Source organism: Ovis canadensis, chromosome 11 (genome assembly GCF_042477335.2).
Source record: "Ovis canadensis isolate MfBH-ARS-UI-01 breed Bighorn chromosome 11, ARS-UI_OviCan_v2, whole genome shotgun sequence".
Taxonomy (NCBI): domain Eukaryota; kingdom Metazoa; phylum Chordata; class Mammalia; order Artiodactyla; family Bovidae; genus Ovis; species Ovis canadensis.
Window position 1 is genome coordinate 37,875,280 of NC_091255.1, and position 19,464 is coordinate 37,894,743.

The 19,464-nt window shown below is 41.5% G+C and overlaps 1 protein-coding gene across 3 annotated transcripts in view; it reads right to left on the reverse strand.

The window, feature by feature from the left end:
* Nucleotides 1-446: 446 nt before the first annotated feature.
* The window catches only part of LOC138447472 (myosin-8), a 29,058-nt gene continuing 10,040 nt past the window's right edge, over nt 447-19,464 (reverse strand). For all 3 annotated transcript variants that reach the window (XM_069603408.1, XM_069603407.1, XM_069603406.1), the window contains 26 exons: nt 19,004-19,174; nt 17,823-18,132; nt 17,648-17,715; nt 15,973-16,060; nt 15,769-15,886; nt 15,292-15,415; nt 15,058-15,194; nt 12,922-13,177; nt 10,960-11,202; nt 10,693-10,869; nt 10,469-10,614; nt 10,295-10,385; nt 9,822-10,211; nt 9,032-9,158; nt 8,585-8,703; nt 8,264-8,460; nt 6,952-7,135; nt 6,700-6,865; nt 6,488-6,612; nt 5,292-5,600; nt 4,451-4,654; nt 3,197-3,322; nt 2,943-3,113; nt 2,656-2,760; nt 2,047-2,142; nt 447-723 (listed from right to left, as the gene is read on the reverse strand). In XM_069603408.1, the coding sequence (XP_069459509.1) occupies nt 574-723; nt 2,047-2,142; nt 2,656-2,760; nt 2,943-3,113; nt 3,197-3,322; nt 4,451-4,654; nt 5,292-5,600; nt 6,488-6,612; nt 6,700-6,865; nt 6,952-7,135; nt 8,264-8,460; nt 8,585-8,703; nt 9,032-9,158; nt 9,822-10,211; nt 10,295-10,385; nt 10,469-10,614; nt 10,693-10,869; nt 10,960-11,202; nt 12,922-13,177; nt 15,058-15,194; nt 15,292-15,415; nt 15,769-15,886; nt 15,973-16,060; nt 17,648-17,715; nt 17,823-18,132; nt 19,004-19,174 (4,398 nt within the window). In that variant the 3' untranslated portion in view covers nt 447-573. The remainder of the gene's footprint in view (nt 724-2,046; nt 2,143-2,655; nt 2,761-2,942; nt 3,114-3,196; nt 3,323-4,450; nt 4,655-5,291; nt 5,601-6,487; nt 6,613-6,699; nt 6,866-6,951; nt 7,136-8,263; nt 8,461-8,584; nt 8,704-9,031; nt 9,159-9,821; nt 10,212-10,294; nt 10,386-10,468; nt 10,615-10,692; nt 10,870-10,959; nt 11,203-12,921; nt 13,178-15,057; nt 15,195-15,291; nt 15,416-15,768; nt 15,887-15,972; nt 16,061-17,647; nt 17,716-17,822; nt 18,133-19,003; nt 19,175-19,464) is intronic.

Consider the following 19,464-nt stretch of genomic DNA (forward strand, 5'->3'; position numbering starts at 1 on the left):
TCTTATCAGCACTTATCTGACACATTACACAGCTTCCTATTTGTTCATCGCCTTTCTCTCCTTATAGAATATAAGCTCCTAGAGGGCAAGAACTATGCTTTGTTCATGGCAGGTACCAGAGAACTGAGAGCAAGGCCCTGCACACAGGAGATGTATGGAGCGGGTGCACGAATGGGTCCTGTCTGAAGGAGTAACCTCATGGAGTGTTTTACATAGTAATTTGGAACAATCTTGAGAGATTTAATAGAATCAGGTCCAGTAAAAGATAATTTTGTGTGTGTGTGTCGTGGAGGTGGAGATGGGAAAGGGGATGCTGGGTGGTGAGAAGGGTACAAACACTTAATGTTCCGCAAAGCCTTATATACTGTTTAAAAGATAACAGCTAGGTGAGAACTGTGTTTGAGAATAAGTAATTCTGGAAATAAAAAAATGACACTCTGCTTCAATTTATCAGTTCATTATGGTTTTTATTTATTCAACATTAAGAGAAAAAAACATCATAAAGCAAGTGACCCAGAATAGCACATTTTGTGCATTTCTTCAGGCCCTTGGCAGCACCAGGCAGGTGTGTGTTCACTCTGCACTGACTTTTGTGTGAATCTCCCGGCTCTTCACCCTCAGCTTGTTGACCTGGGACTCGGCAATATCAGCCCGTTCCTCGGCCTCCTCTAGCTCATGTTGGAGCTTGCGGAGTTTGGCGAGATTAGTGTTGGATTGTTCCTCCTAAGAATAAAGTTGTGAGAATTAGACTTCGTGGTTCTTATTGCACTTGTCTCGAAACAGGACTATTTCCTCAACTCAGATACTTCTTTCTTATGGTCTGTTTGTCATATTTGACTTCAAATCCAGACCGAACTTGTAGCTTCAATTACTTTTTTTATTCTAAAGAATGAAAGAAAGAACAGTTTCGAAACGGAAGAGACAGGCTCATTGTGCCCAACCCATGTATATGTGAAATCAGTTGACCAGGTATGGGTTGTGTGGAAAGGGGGAAGAGACCCCTTTATGGTCACAGAGGTTAGAAAGTAAATGTGAGATCAAATTATTAACTTTGGGAAAATTCCACTTAATTTGTTTTGCCATATGTTTTGACTCTGGTATACGGAGATGGGAGAAAAATTGGGCTAGGAAGAAAGTAATGCCCTCCGTTGGTTGGACTTATTTCTGTCCTGTCACTTCCTTTTGTGTTTGCTTTTCTTATCTCCTACCTACCACGTTGTGTCTGGAAGAACAGGGAACAAACAACCGGGAAAGATGAAGCTGGAGAAACTTCCAACACAGCCCAATGTGCTACAGCAAGTGTGCAGGGATAAGCCTCTGCTGATGACACTGGTTAGTGAGTGAAGGAGTCAGTTGGGGTAAAAGACTTCTATTTGGCTTTTGGGAATACTTGATTTTGCCCATTTCTAGAGGGAGAGGAATATTTATCATGGTGTTAGATTTTCTACTGGGGATTCTTTGCAGCTGTCAAGTAAGGCGGGTTATTTGGAATTTTCTTTTTCTCCCCAAACCCCTACAAATTGCTTAATAATAAAAATATCTCCTCTTGAAATCTTATTCCATAATTAGAATTTGGGAGTAAATTCAAATTTATATCATCTCTTAAGAATGATATATTCTTACTTGTCTCTTTTTTTTTGTTATAAATCCTGGGTTTTAAAAAATTAATTAATTTTAATTTGGAGGCTAATTACTTTACAATATTGTGGTTTTTGCCATATATTCACATGAATCAGCCATGGGTGTACATGTGTTCCCCATCCTGAACGCCCCCCCCCTCCACCTCCCTCCCCGTTCCATCCCTCAGCGTCATCCCAGTGCACCAGCCCTGAGCACCCTGTCTCATGCATCAAACCTGGACTGGTGATCCTATCTCACATATGATTATATGCATGTTTCAGTGCTATTCTCTCAAATCATTCCACCCTTGCCTTTTCCCACAGAGTCCAAAAGTCTGTTCTTTACATCTGTGTCTCTTTCTAATTAACACATTCTCTTAATACCACAGAAGTTTCACTCTTCCCTCAAGGGCTTAAAGATACTTACAGCCTCCTCAGCTTGTCTCTTGTACGATTTCACCTTCGCTTGTAATTTATCTACCAGGTCCTGCAACCTGAGTACATTCTTGCGGTCTTCCTCAGTCTGGAAGTTAAAAAAAATGGTCTGCATTCAATCCAATAAAATAAACCTACTATAGGTGGTGACATAAATCACTTTGATATGATGGCAAGTGGGCCTGCGGTAAATGTGGTCGACCCTGAGGCTTCCTTCATAGTATTAACAGTGGCCACTCTTGATAAGTGTCTACCATGTGTAGGCACTATGTTAGAGAGTTATACAATTCTTTAATTTACCTCCCTGCTCTGGTGAGTAGAATTTATGGGTGATTAGCGTTAGGTAACCTATCAGAGTTTAAAAAATAAGAGAGGCCAATACCAGTTGACCTGGCCTTGAAACCTATATTCTTTCCTCACTTATGCTATTTTTAAAGGAATTCCTGATTTTTGCGGCTTAGAAGAGTGCCTGTGATAGGTGATTGTGTCATTTGCCCCTTGAATATATCAAGCTAATGTGTAGCTATTTTTGAGTATCACACAGTCAGTAGGTTTTCTTTGGGCAGGAAATCTGGATATTCTAGAAAGCTATTCTCCTTACCTGGTAGGTGAGTTCCTTTACTCTTCTCTCATGTTTCCGTAAACCTTTAATAGCCTCAGCATTACGTTTCTGCTCACTTTCCACCTCTCCTTCAAGTTCCCGTACCTACAATCAAGAAAGATACTTATATAGTCAGCCTTGGGGGATATTAATTGACTCATGACCTACTGATGATACTGGGTGGATGTCCTCAGCCCCAGGGTAAGGATGGGAATCAATATGCAAGAAGAGAGAAGGGTGGGGGAGTGACTTTTTCCCTTCCCAGATTCAGAGATTGAGAGCCGCACCCTGGCCTCCAGCTTCTGGATCTGCTTCTTCCCGCCCTTCAGGGCCAGCTGCTCAGCCTCGTCCAGGCGGTGCTGCAGGTCCTTGACCGTCTGCTCCAGGTTCTTCTTCATCCGCTCCAGGTGGGCGCTGGTGTCCTGCTCCTTCTTCAGCTCCTCGGCCATCATGGCCGCCTAATTAGTAAATAAACCAATACAATAATCCTGGTAATAGCAGGTAACACACAGTATCATTAAACAAATGCTCATTTGCTCACATCAGTGATTGCCTTCTTGGCCTTCTCTTCTGCATTGCGTGATTCTTGAATTACTTCTTCCACTTCACTCTGGAGTTGTGAAACATCATTTTCCAGTTTCTTCTTCGTGTTGATCAGGCTGGTGTTCTGTTAAAAGTAGTGGAAATTTATAAGACTAGTAGTTTGAACACTTGGGATTTTATTGATGTCTTACTTGTTGGCTCAAGCAGGGGACCTAATAGTAAGATTTCACTAAAAAAATGTTAATCATTTGCAAGGTTTGTCCCATCCCCCTGATTGTCCATCTGATTTGTGTGTGAGGATGTGTGAGGTTCAAAAAAGCCTATATTAATTAATTGCTCTTTCAATTATATGTCAAACAGACATCACTAGTATTCTATCCTTGAATCGTTTGAAAATAATTGCTTCTTTTTGTGACAGCCTGGCACTGAGAGTTCTTCTATTAGAAGGAATCTATTTTCTGTTAAACTTGAATGTTTTGCTCCCTCTGGGAATATTGAATAGTAATTCAGAAGAATACATCTGAAAACATTTTCTTAAAATTTCGCCCGGTGGTTCCCTAAGGGAAGCAATACCACCTCAGTGGGTATTTAGAAACTTTTAGAGGCGGATACTTTTGGTTGTCAAAATGACTAGGGTATTTAATGCCTGGGCAGGTCAGCGATGCTGAATGGTGTGCAAGGCAAAGGGATCGTAAGCACTGTAGTGCTGAATGCTGACATGCTTCTGATGAGAAACATTAAATGGAGCATTTTCAGATTGTGTGGTCAGTGGATAATCTTTATTTAAGCTTATTCCACATCATGGTTTTCAAAATAATCTAAGGACTCAAGCCCTAGTTTTAAATAAAAAAAGTAATACCCCTGTCCCTTTTTTGGTAGAAAATCTAAAAAAGAAAAACAGACCCTATAATCTCATCATTCAAGATAACTGCAATTAATATTTTAAAGCGTCTCCTCCATCCTTCTGAATATACACATATTTATAAAAATGGAGTGGGGCTTCCCTGGTGGCTCAGTGGTGAAGAATCCACAGGCCAAAGCAGGAGATGCGGGTTCGATCCCTGGGTCGGGAAGATCCCCTGGAGAAGGTAATGGCTACCCACTCCAGTATTCTTGCCTGGAGAATCCCATGGACAGAGGGACCTGGGGGGGCTGCAGTCCATGGGGTCACAAACAGTTGGACATGACTTAGCGGCTAAACGGAAGCAGCAGCATCAGGGTATACAGCATTTGCTTGATATGAGGGTGTCACCTGGGTGTGCAGGAGCTGGACGCGCTCACTGGCATCCAGGAGCTCCTGCTCTGCGATCTTCCTGCTCCTCTCCGTCTGCTCCAGGGTGGCCCGCAGCTCCTCAATCTCGGCCTGCAGCAGGTTGGCTCTGCGCTCCACGATCGCCAGCTGCTCCTTCAGGTCCTCCTGGCCCCGGAGAGCATCATCCAGGTGGAGCTGGGTATCCTGTTAGGTTAATAAAGAGGCCTTAGACACTCTAAAGAAGGTGTGAACACCCTAGGAGATGAACTGGAAGAATGGGCTGGTACCAGGCACAGGAAATGACAGGCCTGTCATTTGAATGAGCATGAAAATGGTGATGTTACCAGCTAGGGATTCTTGTTGTGTTTTATGCCATCAACTGGTTATTTTTCACGTGCTAGGATCCTTTATGGCACATTTTCTGTATGCTCTACCCATCACTTGACATCTCTTTTCTCACTTGATCCTCAAAAGTAACCCTACGAGGTGGTAGTTTCATTCTTATTTTGTGGAAGAAATAGAAGTTCTGAAAGGTTAAATAATAACTTGCCTAAAATCAGGCAGTTAGTAAGTAACAAAACTAAGACTCAATCCCAGGCCTATTGGTGCCAAACTCTTCTAATTTCTCTCATATCATATCTCTGGGCTTCTGGGTTTTTTCCTTTTTTACATAATATTTCTTTAAGAATATATTCTATGTGTACTTAATTTAGCTCCCTCATACTATGAATTGCTATAATTTGTTAAAGGGAAAAAAATGGATGGTTTAACAAGCTGTTGTGATGAATGGGAGACAGGTCACATCCCTCACTCATCCGGGCTGTACAGTGGACCCATCTACCTTCAGGATCCCTTGGGTGTTCCTGTAGTTCCTCAAGCTCTCAGCAGCCAAGCGATTGGCATGGTTCAGCTGGATCTCCATTTCATTGAGGTCTCCTTCCATCTTCTTCTTGACTCTCAGGGCATCATTCCTGCTCCTGATCTCAGCATCCAGTGTGCTCTGCATGGTCTCCACAACTCTGATGTGGTTCCTCTTCAGCTGTTCGATTTCCTCATCTTTTTCAGCAATTTTCCTGTCCACTTCAGACTTGACCTGGTTCAACTCCAGCTGGATACGCAGGATCTTTCCCTCTTCATGTTCAAGAGATGCCTTAACAAAACAATGATCCATTAATAATGGAAAATGACTATTTGGAGGATATTCCCTTGTGAGCCAAACCCTTACTAATATCAGTTTGTCTAATTTTACAAAGTACAATACAACAGCTCTAGGACTCTGCTAGGTAAATCATCCTTCTGTTTAGTCGTGGATTTTAGAGGGAAGCTCTGTAATAAGGGTGCTTTGTAAAGTATAAGGTACTATACTAATTCTTATTGTAGGAATTCTCAGTTTTAAAACATATATATATATTTCTGATTACAAAATATATGTTCACTGCATCATGTGGGCATAATTTATAAAAACAGAAAACCTTCCTATCGTGCCTCCACTCAAGAGGCACTATTTTAATGTGGTGCATTTTCTTCTAGTTTTTTTTCCCTGTATATATATATATATATTTCAGTTCAGTTCAGTCGCTCAGTTGTGTTCGACTCTTTGAGACTCCGTGAACTGCAGCACGCCAGGCCTCCCTGTCCATAACCAATTCCCAGAGTCCACCCAAACCCATGTCCATTTACACATGATAAAATTGTATACGCAGATATAGGTCTTGCTTTAAAAATTATCCTCTACCATAAATATTCCCCTGTATTAATTACATTTAAAAGCTGTATAAAATTTCATCATATGGATGTTCCATAGCTTGCATCACTTTAGTTTTGGATTGGATATCTTGTGTTGAAACTTTGCCTCTATTTAGGACAGTCTTAGGGGATAGATTCTTAGAACCGATAGGTCATAGTATTCCATTTTTAAGACTTGTGATAACTGTCATCAAATTGCCCTTGATCAAGGTTATATGAGTTCAAATTTCCACCAGCTCTGTAATAATGGATCCCTTTCATGGTACCATTGCCCAACATCATAATATGTACCTCTGCTTCCTCCAAAGCAGCCTGAATCTCACATTTCTCTTGTTCCACTTGCTTCTTTATTTTTTCCAGTTCATGGATTTGCTTCCCTCCCTCAGCAATCTGCTCAGTGAGGTCGGAAATCTCCTCTGTGGGTGAACAGAAAGGACAAGAGGTCAGAACATGGAGAGGTCCTGCCAAGGCCACACAGGGTAGAGAAGTCCAAGTGCACTCACGCTGTAAGTTCTTGTTTTCTCTCTTTAGGGTTTCAAGTTGGTCCAGGGACTCCTCATAGGCATTTTTGACTTTGAACAGCTCAGTGCTGAGAGAGCGGGACTCCTTCTGGGAGGCCTCAAGCTCAGCCTGAGTTTCCTCATACTTCTGTTTCCATTCTGATAGGACCTGAAAAGCAGTAAATTATCAGCTGATGGAGAAAGGGAGACTAAGTATTAATAAAACATGGGTGGAGTTTGTATAGGCTGAGCCACCTTGTCAAAGTTCCTCTGCTTCTTATCGAGGGCCGCGCAGGCAGCATTGGACCTCTCCACGTCGAGCATGAGGTCCTCAACCTCATTCTGGAGCCTCTGCTTGGTCTTCTCAAGGGAGGCGCACTTGGCGTTCACCGCTTCTACGTGTTCCTCAGCTTCCTGCAGACGCTGGGCCAGCTTCTTCCTGAGAAGTTAGCCAGGCAGTTAAGGGGAGAGGTCAGGAACAGGGGCAAGTGCTAAGCTCTCAGTCCCCTTTCATAATCCTAATTCTGAACTATGGAATAGATGTCAAGTTGCATGGCTTTCAAAACTGTGTTGGCCAGAACTGCTTTCTAGATGGATGAACTATGAAAAGGTCCAAAGTGGTGAACGGTTGAACTCAAGTTTTTTGTTGTTGAATTCTTAGAGGCCATTGTTGGAGCTGATGTTGTATGTATCTTACTGCGTACAGTTTGAGGACTTGCAGGCTTCTGATTGAGTATGGTAGGGAGAATGATTAGCAAGGGTAATTCTATTGACTGATGTATATCTCACCTCATTCCAAAAAGGATTTGAGACTAACTGTTGGGCACAGATATACTGGGCATATTCTTTTGCTTTCTCAGACTTTCCATTTTATTTTATGTACTTTTTCCCTAGAAAAATAGCCAGTTTCTTTTAATCAAATATATTTGGAGAGTCTCACCAGGAAAAGAAAGAAGTAAATCAGGATAATTCATGCAGTCTAAGAAAAGGCAGGGTTCCCCCCCCCCCTTCTGAATTGTCTACATTCTTGCTTTATTCCCAATTGTGTGCCAAATATACAAGCCCAACAAGCATGCAAAAACCCTTATCCCTGATGCTCTAGAAGATTTACTGAAGGTCTCCTTTGGTCTGTACACAGACTAAAGCTTTACTTTATTCAGACTAACCCTGGACATTATGCACAATTTGGGTGCCCCCCATTGTGAGTTTTAAGAGATCTGTCTTTGTGCCTCAGTACTTAAGAAGGTGGTCTCTGTCATCAGAATGTCTGATTCTAATCCCAGCTGTACTATTTATTAATCATATGCTCTTGTGTTAGTTGGTTAACTCTCACAGTCTCAATTTCCTCATCTGTAAAATAGGGATACAGATAACAATGCAATGTAATATTGCTATGAAAGCATTTAAATGTTAATATGTAATATATATTAGTATTGGAGACATGGTATACACTCAGTAAATGTTAGCCTGTGCTATTATTATGTTATTATCATCATCACAGATCTTTCTGGGAGTTGCTCAGCTGGGAAACCAGTCATTTTCCTCTTCTGGAGTTCACAGTACACACTTGGCCTCTTCCAGCTCCTCCGTGCGCTGGATGGCGTCCGTCTCATACTTGGTCCTCCACTGGGCCACCTCGCTGTTGGCCTTGGACAGCGCCCTCTGCAGCTCAGCCTTGCCCTCCTGCTCCTCCTCGTACTGTTCCCGCAGCAGGTCGCAGTCGTGGCGGGCGGACTGCAGGGCGTGGGCCAGGGCATTCTTGGCCTGCAGAAGTATGAGTTCACTGACTTGAATTCATTTCTTCAGTGATATTTAATTTATACACTTAAAGTAGACTCTAACTGAACATGTTTAGATTTGATTAGCCAAGATCTTTGGTGAAACTCACTTTAGTTTCTTCCTCTAGCTGACGTTTCAGTTCCTCAATCTGCTGAGTAGACGCTTGCTTGGTCCTTGAAAGCTGAGAGACCAAAGCATCTTTCTCATCCAGTTGTCGGGAATATTCACCTAAGAATTATAGAAGTAAAGGAATTTGCTAATGGCATAAAAAAATAAGCCTAAAGGTTTGTATATATATTATACATATAACTGACAGATATATGCTTTAAATATTGTTACAGAATTGGCTAGAAGTCGAGACTAAAAAGCAGCATTGCTATTGGAGTGTAACAAATAAACTAGTCTGTTGATTATTTCTTGCTTTTTTTCCTGACCTTGTCGGCAAATTCTGGTAGTTTGTTTACCCCCCTGTAATATGGGAGTATTGCTATTAACTCAGAATCCCCAGAACTGCTTTTCTCTAGGACATAGTTGTGGGACTGAGGGAAATCTCTACCGGCTTCCGTCTGCAGACGCGCTCTCTGAGCCGTCAGGTCGTTGATCAGCCGCTGCTGCTCCTCCTCTTTTGTCTTAAGTTCACTCACTTGATCTTCTAGAGTGCGGCACATCTTTTCAAGGTTTCCCTGCAGGACACGTAGCCACAAAAGATGAGATACTCAATGCAGTAAAAAATAAAATTAATACTTGATTCTTAAAATATTTTTAGAGTGAAGCTATGTCGACATAAAGCTATGTCGAGTGTGAGTGGAAACTTATGGCCAACTCTACGGAACATGTTAGGTGTCAAGCACGATGGGTGCATGACGTCCCTCAAGTGGTCATTGTTGGAGCTCATTCATTTAGCCCAGTGGTACTGGATGCTGACACTTAAAGAAGGTTGTGAAACAATCTCAATCATTTGTTGCTTTAGTCGCTCAGTTGTGTCTGACTCTTTTATGACCGTGTAGACTCTAGCCCACCAGGCTCCTCTGTCCGTTGGATTTTTCAGGCAAGAATACTGGAATGGGTTGCCATTTCCTTCTTCAGGAGATCTTCCTGACCCAGGGATTGAACCCGCATCTCTTGCATTGGGAGGTGGATTCTTTACCACTGAGCCACCAGGGCAGCATATCCAACATTTTAAAAAACGAAATAGAATGGAATGTATCAGAATAGAAAATTTAGATCAGTGCCATAAGCAATGTTTAATGCCAGAGAGCAGTGAGGGTTCTTACAGATTATCATTAATAATTACCCTCATTTAAAGATAGTTTTGGGAAAATAAAAATAAAGGGAGTATCAGGTACCTTGGCTTTGGCAACGGTCTCTGCGTTACTGCTGAGGTCGTCGATCTCCATCTTCATCTCGCTCTTCTCCTTCTCCAGCTTCTGCTTGACCCTCTGCAGGTTGTCGAGCTGCTCCCCCAGCTCGGCCACACTGTCCGCGTGCTTCTTGCGAAGAGCGGCCGCCGTGGCCTCGTGCTGCAGGGTGGCCTCCTCCAGGTCCCTGCGCATCTTCTGGAACTCGGCCTCCCGCTTCTTGTTCATCTCAATCTGGGCGGAAGTGGCCCCGCCGGCTTCTTCCAGCCGCTCGCTGATCTCCTCCAGTTCCCGGGAGAGGTCTGAGCGCTGCTTCTCTGCTTTGGCGCGGGAGGCCCGCTCGGCCTCGATCTCCTCCTCCAGCTCCTCGATGCGGGCCTGGCGGTGACACAGCACGTGAACGATCTCATCTCAATTTCAGGTTTTTGGCTGAAGACACAAACGGAGGTGAGATGACTCACCTGCAACTCTTTGATCTTTTTCTGTAGTTGAATTTCTACTGCCTGCTCATCTTCAATTTTGCTTAGCAGATTGCTGATTTCAAATTCTTTCCTTTAGACGGAAGAACAAGACATATTAGTACTCCTACAGATTGAAAGATGGTGTTGCACAGAATTGTTTTCGGGATTTCCTACTTTTTAAGTTTCTCGTCAAGTTGCTGTTTGTCGTTTTCTATGTCTACTGTGGATTCTTGCGCCAGTTTCAGGTCACCCTCCAGTTTCCTCTTGGCTCTTTCTAGATCCATTCGAAGTTTCTTTTCTTGTTCCAGAGACCCTTCAAGCTAATGCGAAAGTAAATTTCATTAAAAGTTAAAGGAAATTAAAAAAACCTTCCAAGTGGATATTAAAAGCATGCTTACGTCATCCACTTGCTGCTCTAGTTTGGCTTTAGCTTTGTTCAGGATGTTGACTTTGTCCTCTTCTGCCTGCAGGTCATCCAGGGTCTGCTGGTGGGCCTCCTGGAGGGCCTTCTTCTCCTTGGTCAGCTTAGCTATGACTTCGTCCAGGCCGGCCATCTCTTCTGTGAGGTTTTTCACCTAGAAGAGTTAAAAGAGAAGTGACCTCTGCAGTGGAGCAGGTTTGATGGATGGCAGTCTCTGCAGGGTATAGGGCAATGTGATTCATACCTTGTTCTCTGTGGCGTGTTTCTCCTTCTCAACCTTGGCCAGGGTCAGCTCAAGGTCGTCTATGTCTTTCTTCAGTTCTGAACATTCGTCCTCCAGTTTCCTCTTCTTGGCCGTCAGCTCAGCATTCATCTCTTCCTCATCCTCGGCTCTCTCAGTCGCCTCCTTGATCTTAGCCTCCAGCTGGATTTTGTTCTTAATCAGTTGCTCACACCTTTCCTCTGCATCAGCCAAGGCATCAGCTTCCTGAGGGGAGATTCGTTGAACTAATTAGAGAATTTGTTACTTATTTTGAACTTGTTCTTTGCATGAAATAGAAGTGTTTACTGAATGCTAATGAATTTTTCAGTAGAAGTTAGTTGAACATTATTCCATTGTTTGGAGAAATGTAGCTAATTAGATCCGGGACAATAGATTTAGAAACAAATTAGTCTGAAAAATGGCTGAATTGAAGTAACTGACTGTTTTAAAAAGTAGTGTATAGAAGAGTGGGAGGACCAAAGCCTGAGTTCTTGTCTCAAATTTGCCTTATTCCTCTTATACTCAGTTATCTCATGTAATTAAGAGGGTTGGAATAGATGATTGTTAAGAGCATTTCAGCTGTAATATTCAAAGATTTTGACTTAGTCAAATTGGTTCATTTTGGCTTTGGTCATTCCCCAGTTACTAGATTAAATTAAAAAAAAAAGGAACATAATTTTTATGCCTATGAATATATTTCCATGAAACATTTTTATACACTCAAAATCTCCCTGATAGGCCATAACAGTTCTATAATGGTCCAAGGTTTCCTTTTCCATTTTAAGAATTAGTCTCAAAAGGAAGTTTAGAGTATATAAGAACTTGTAATTTTGCGAAACTATATTACTCAATAAGGTTTTTATAAATGACTAAAGGACTCAAAAAAATCAGTTCAGCCACCAACTTATTAGATTACTCTGATCTAGGGAATTTCTTTAACTTCTCAGTGTTTGTTTACATGTTAGGTTTTTAAAATGCTTGAATGAATGATAATGGGGACTTTTCAGGGTTCCTTTGCTTTTAAGTGATACACTCAGTAAATATTTACTCACTGACTAATGATAATACCTGTGAACAGAGGTTAAGATGAAGAGGCTGTGATACTGTGCTTTAAGGAAAATGTAACTCTCATATAAGTTAATTTATCAATAGGAAAAGTTGAAAATAGCTTAAAAATTTTAAAGAAAGCTATCCTTTTTATGGATTTCTTCATGACATTGTTGGGCTTGCTTGACTTGGCCTAAGGAAATGGGAGATTGTAATTGGCCAGAGTGTTGATGCCAAGCCTGTCCCACTTTGATTTCTGCTGCTTCTTGAATCAATAAACAGAGGAGAGACCTTAAGAACTTGGGATCTGTATCAAAGGAAGAATCACAGGGTTCATTAGCTCTGCCCTTTACCCTGGTAGTGCAGTTCAAATAACTGCAAGTCAGTTTGTTGGGCTAAATCCTGGGGGTTGGGGAAAAGAGTTACAGAGAGAAATAAGAATGACTGTCTTTTTTGAGTTTAAATGCAATCTTATACATGTGTATTCAGAAAATAGGGCTCCACTTTTAAGGCTGGGTTGAAGCAGTTAAAGCAGTCATTTTCTTAGAAAAATGACTGAGATTTGAGGGCTTGCCTTTAAACTGCTTCCTTCATGGCTGTTAAATTTGTGACATTGTTAAATAAATTCTTCAATTTCCCATTTGTAATTTGGAAGTAGTTCTTGCCTTCTTCATAGGAATGTTCAAAGTTAAGTGAAATACTGAAAAAAGCAATTGGAAACATTCTTTTTCAAGAAAAGGCCATTTATAAATCCAAAGTGTTTGTGAAGTCAAGAAAATGGTGCACTGACATGATTTATCATGTATTCCTTGAAGCCGCTCCTCTTATTTAATCACCCCTGAATTATCTGCTCTGTGAAGTCACTGACATGGTGGATTCAGCACAGAGGGTACTCACAGATTGAACCTGGAGCTGTAGGTCATTTTTCTCTTTCAAGAGAGTCACCATTTTTTCCTCCAGTTCCTTCCTTTTGGCCTCTGATTTGGCCAGTTCATCCTTGGTTTTCTGAAACTCTTCCTTTATTGTGGCCATCTCCTTCTCTGTCTCCGCACTCTTGAGGAGGGGCTTGATCTTGAAAAAGAGTTTCATCCAAGGCCAGTGCTTGACGTTCATGAAGGCTCGTACGTTATACTGGATGCAGAAAAGGGCTTCTCTGAAATGACAGGAAAGGATTAGTGTAGGTTGATCCATCAGAGACAACGTTGTTGTTGCTGTTATTTTTTTTAAACATATAAACTCCCCTTTTAATGACCACCCCACATATAAATGATTTGCCAAATTCTGTATATTTTATATGCTGGGGACATAAATACACACTCCCACCGACTCCCACTTAGAGTGGTCCTCAGTATGACCACTTGGCTAATGTGCACTGCTCATACTTAACAATTCTGTGTTCCCACGACCCTGTCACACTAGCAAAGAAGCTGACTTTAGAGGAGGGATACTTTGTGTATATGAACAACATGCACCATTTTAAGAACACCTGAGAAATCACAGTGTTAGTGATTTGGGAGTGGGTATGACTCGATGGATGTGAATCTGAGTGAACTCTGGGAGTTGGTGATGGACAGGGAGGCCTGGCGTGCTGCAGTTCATGGGGTCGCAAAGAGTCGGACACGACTGTGTGTCTGAACTGAACTGTACTGAACTGATGGAAGTTGTAAGCTGATCATGCAGCTTGGCTGTGGGCACACTGATGAGAACTGTGAAAGGGCATGGCTTGCTTTTCGAATTGCTCCACATTGGAAGGACTGATGTTGAAGCTGAACTCCAATACTTTGGCCACCTCATGCAAAGAGCTGACTCATTGGAAAAGATCCTGATGCTGGGAAAGATTGAGGGCAGGAGGAGAAGGGGTCAACAGAGGATGAGATGGTTGGATGGCTTCACCAACTCAATGGACATGGGTTTGGGTGGACTCTGGGAGTTGGTGATGGACAGGGAGGCCTGGCATGCTGCGATGCACGGGGTCGCAAAGAGTCGGACACGACTGAGAGACTGAACTGAACCTACACTGAGCTTATGATTTATCATGTATTTCTTGAAGCCTCTCCTCTTATTTAATCACCCCTGAATTATCTGCTCTGTGAACTTCTTTTGTTAGCTTCTTCACATGATATACTGGCTTTTCTCAAATCCTTTCAAATGCCTCATTCTTACCTGCTCAACTAGATTGTTAATGTCTACAGGGCATTTAGCTTGTATTGAGCTCCAAAATTTGTTTTATTTAAATAACACTTAAAAAATAGTAATAAAAGATATCCCTTCTGCACACTGTAGCAGTAAACTGGCCAAGTTTGACTGCCTTTGAACAGTGTGTTTGCCTCTTCAAGCTTGTTAAAATGGAAATGCTATTTCTACAGGTCCAATTTATAAGAACCGTAACCAAGAAGGCATAAACCATAATGCTGACACATGGAAAGCCTTGGGAAAACTTATACAGAAATAAACAAGTGTGCACGAGCAGACTGAGTGCAAAATGTGTGTGTAAGCACAGGGAACGCAGTAGCACTAGGTCAGTGGAGTTGGATGAGGTTCATTAGGGGAAGAGGAAATGGACGGTGTGAGCTGGTGAATGAATACATAAGGCCAAGAGGAGAGGGCTTGTGCAAACATGAGAATATAAGAGACAGGCAAACTGTTTAGGCTGGCTGGAAAAGACAAGGCAGTTGGAGAGGATAGATGAGGTGGGGAATAGAGAGGGCCTCAACAGACACAGAGGCAACTAGGATTTGACAAGGGAGACCGTGGGGAACTGCAACTGAGATATGGCGTGATGAGAACAGTGCTTACTGCACATGATTCCTGCAGCTGTGTGTGAGAGGAATAGAAGGGAGACAGTGAGAGAGAGAGTTTTGATGGGAGTCCAAATGTGAGGGCTTGGGCAAAGTCTGATGTGTTGTGGGAATGGGTTCTGAACTGGGTGAGAAGTGCATGAACTGGAAAATGGAAGAGTTACTGAATGAGCAAGACTGATGTAATAAAGTCCCTGAGGGACCTTACAGTCCTGACACTCTGCATAGTCGTTACCTCCTTTGCAGCATTTTCTGATATTCTACCCTCATTAGGAATCCCCTACAGACAGCTTGAGTTCTTGTTATAATCTGGGCCAACTTTTCATCTCTCATTTCTTCCAGAAGACCCAGCAGGCCAGCTTTGAAGAAAACCTGGAAAGAGAGAAAGTCACAAATCATCCCCAGACTACAGGAGAGACAGACACGGCAGATGGTGCTTGGATCAGCTGTAAGTAAATAGTGGCTGTACCTTTGTGTGTCCAAACTTGTACTGGGTGTGATCAATATCAATGGAGGCAAGAAGTTTCTCAGAAGCCTTCTTGCTGTCAATGAACTGTCCATCTGGAATAGCACTTGCATTTAAAACTTTGTATCTGTTTCAGTGAAGAAAGAATGAATGATTAGGATGGTGTGAACATATATGAAAATCAAACGACACCAAAAAGAAACATCAGTAAAAAGAGAGAAAGCAAAATAGAAAATCCAATTGTCCATATTGGTGAATCCAATATGATTTTTCCATGAGCTAATGCATGCTTCCTTCCTATCTGTAAGAAATGCCACCTCCTCTAGCGTGTATTCTGTTCTACCACCACAAGATTATATTATTTGACTTACTTCATAATACCCACTAAACAGGGTACATAGAACACAATGAACAGAGGACAACAGTAAAAATGATTAAACAAGCACAGCATTTAGTGAAATACAACAAAGAGTGACTGGCCTTTGTTTAAAGTCCCCATAGAGGATTCTGCTGGGGAAGCCCTTCCTGCAGATGCGAATGCCCTCCAGCACCCCATTACACCTCAGCTGGTGCAGGACCAGCTCATGCTCCATGGCCCCTAGAAAGAGATCAACGTGTATACTGCTGGGCAGTTCAGCTGTCACACTTGCGCCTGTTTGATTATTTCGTGCTCTTAGATCTTACCGGGAGTTTTGGTTTCATTGGGAATGATACACCGTACGAAGTGGGGGTGTGTGCTCCTCAGATTGGTCATCAATTTATTTAAATTTTCCTAGGAAACCAGGGAGAAGGGACTTGATGAGAAAGTTCTATTTCAGGTTGCTTTTTTGGGCAATTATATGAAATGAACCTAGGCACTCTCTTAACTATTAAGTCTATGAGGGTTCAGTTGCTCTGTGTTTTAAGGGTCTCAAGAGTTGTAGCCTGCCAAATAACTGAAAGGCCAGAGTGCTAGGTAGAAATATAGCTCTCTGTGGTATTCATTTATGACACCTAGGATCTGTCCTGTAAACAAACTGCCAATTCAAGTAGCATTGAGGCACATGAAGTGTTCTTGAGGAAGAATCAGAAAATAAAAGACTACTGTCTTGCTGTGTCACTAACGAGGTGCTTAAAATCCCTTTTGTCTCTCTGGGTCTCATCTGAAAATGGTTGAGATTACCTCGAAGGTCTCTTTGGCCTCTCTCAGTGCTAATAATTCTCACAGTACTAGTTTACAGTGGTGACCTATGCTAGTCACTGTCCCAGTGCTTGACATTCCTTTCTCGAGTATATTATTCCCTGGGACGTGTAACCTTTTGGGTTTTCTGAAGAGTCTAAAATCATGAGACTATATGGCCTTCTATAGGTGGATCTCAGATACCTGAGGATGAGCCACAGTCTGAAGCATATGGGGCAGTTACTCCAGAAACAGAATAACTGATTATGATAGACAGTGGTGATTTACGCAACTGTAGAAAACTAGCATGCAGATATTTTTCAATATTTCTTAGGTATATTCTTTGAGAAGGCAGAGTTGCTTTATTTTTTTGTGTCTCAGTTAACTACTAGCATATAAAATAAGTAATGTGAGTTTCTAATCCTGAAAATATGTGTAAGAGTTTGTTTGGGGAGATAGTGCAAATTGGTAGTGAGAAAAGAACAGGGCCATTTTCTCGTTTAGGTTTTATGTTGTATCTGCATTTTAGTTTTAGAAGGAATGAGACTTAGCTGTAGAACTTCATAGAAATCCTGACAAAGCAGCCATTAGATCAGATGCTCCATATGTCCCCTTTTAGAAGAGCCAGTTTTTAAGCCATCCGAGAGAATCACATTATTTGTAGTAATGTTATTATTACTGTTATTTAATTCTTTACAGGTATTTTTCTATCTTAATCATCCATTTAAATCACTAGGTTTGGCTTTAGGTAATTTTCAGCTATCACAAAAAATTAAATCTACCTCAAAGACAAAGATGCATTTTGGTGGAAAGATGTCCTAAAGGATGTGTCTCAGGCTTATTCTCAAAGAGGGACTCAGGAACGTTCTCAAAGGGCAATATTAGTGGAATAGAGATACGGCTTTCCGCAGGGAGATCTTTGAAGTTCAGCTGTGCTTCCTCAAAAATCAGCCTTATTATAGAACCAGAAAACTTCTAAAGGCATTTTGGAATTCCTGAATACATGAGATGAGCATAATAAGGAGTAGTAGGTAAAACATTCGGCCCTACAGAAGTATTGCTCTTGCTGTGCCCTGAACAAGAGGAAATATTTGAAGTAATTCCTATTAACATTCCATTCCCTCCTAATTTATTCTAAATTCTATAATTATGATAAGTCATAGAGACCACATAGATTTTTGAATTAAATTTGTACTTTACCCTGAAAAGGGCTGACACAGTCTGGAAAGAAGAGCCCTTCTTCTTAGCACCTTTCTTTGCGCTGCTGTCTAAGATTAAAAAGAAAACCCATTAATGAACGTATCCCAGAGGCTAGAATGGTATGTAAACTTTCTGTGGGGATAGGTTAATTTAAATCAGGGGTTACAGAAAGTACCAGCTTCAGCACTAGCATATGTGGAAAAGAGACTGGCCAGAGTCTTCATGGAGGACTTCTGGTACAGCCCAACCACTGTGTCATTCAGGGGGTCCTTGTTCTTGTCCAGCCAGCCGGCAATGTTGTAGTCCACGGTGCCCGCGTAGTGGATCAGGGAGAAGTGGGCCTCGGCTCTGCCCTTGACCACCTTGGGCTTCTGGAAGTTGGCAGACTTGCCCAGGTGCTGGTCATACAGCTTGTTCTTGAAGGAGGTATCTGTGGCCTTGGGGAACATGCATTCCTCTTCCAGGATGGAGAAGATGCCCAGTGGCTAAATTCAGAAAAGCAGATGTTGGTGTCAGTCTGTCTTGTCTCAAAAGGTATAGTGGCTGTCATTTGATTGAATTATGAGCACTCCTAATTAAATATACTTATAAAGTAAACCAGGATCAAGCTCAAAGTCCTTTTGTTATCACTAGAATGACTTTCCACCATTCCTTCTCACATTCGATCCACAGCATTATTTTTAAGTAAAAGAATAGCTAGATACAAACTCTAGATGTCAGCACAGCATGTGGAGGCGACATTAAAATGTCTGTATTTATCACATTTATCACATTAACTCACCTACTTGGTGAATTAATGTATGGTCAAAGTTTTATTTTTCTATGAAAAGGACTTAGTGACTTAGAATGTTTACTTTATACGCAATAGTATAAATAACCCAAAGTTTATATAGGACATTTTGTGCACTTAATCTCCTTAAAGATAGATTATGAACAAGCATAAGCAATTTGACTTCTTGACTTCCAAACAGATTAGCTTTCATATAAGCTCTAGCTGTGTTACCTCTGCATTAATTTTGACTTAGAAAATAGTTATTTCTATTGCTGACGTCTCGGATCATATGGAGATTTAAAACAAATGAGGCAGTTTCTCTGGTGAAGTAGACCATCTCAGTAGAGGTGCTGCTTTCAAATTGGATTTGAGTCAGTGTTAGAACAAAACTGCTCAGGACAAAATGAAATTAAACTCTCTGGTCCTTCTGTAAAAGCTGAAAAGAGGAAATAATTTCTAAAGTAAGTCTCTAACTTGTTCTGATATCAGTCTATTTAAGATTACTGTAATACTTTCTGACGTTGCTTAAGACACTTGGGAAAGTTATCCTTACAGTTCAGATTTCCTTTAGAAGTCAAACAGACCTTCTCGATGAGCTCGATGCAGGCGGCCAGGTCCATCCCGAAGTCGATGAACGTCCACTCGATGCCTTCCTTCTTGTACTCCTCCTGCTCCAGCACGAACATGTGGTGGTTGAAAAACTGTTGCAGCTTCTCGTTGGTGAAGTTGATGCACAGCTGCTCCAGGCTGTTGAACTGCACAAAAGCAAATTTCCAATGTTAAATGGATTTTTAAAGTGGTAGAATTCATTACTGAAAAATCTTTTATTGAAAATATGTGAAATTCAGTAATGAAATAAAATTATGAACTAATTATTGTTTATTCAGAAATCCCAGGAAAGAAAGGATCATTTTTCACATGAACTCTTTTTGTGATTTCTGGGCATTGTTTAAAGCTGTCAGCCACACAGCAAGAGTTCTGGTAGAATCGACCTCCTTTCCCTTCTAAGATTGCCTGGGCAATAATGTGTATTAAAAGTACAACA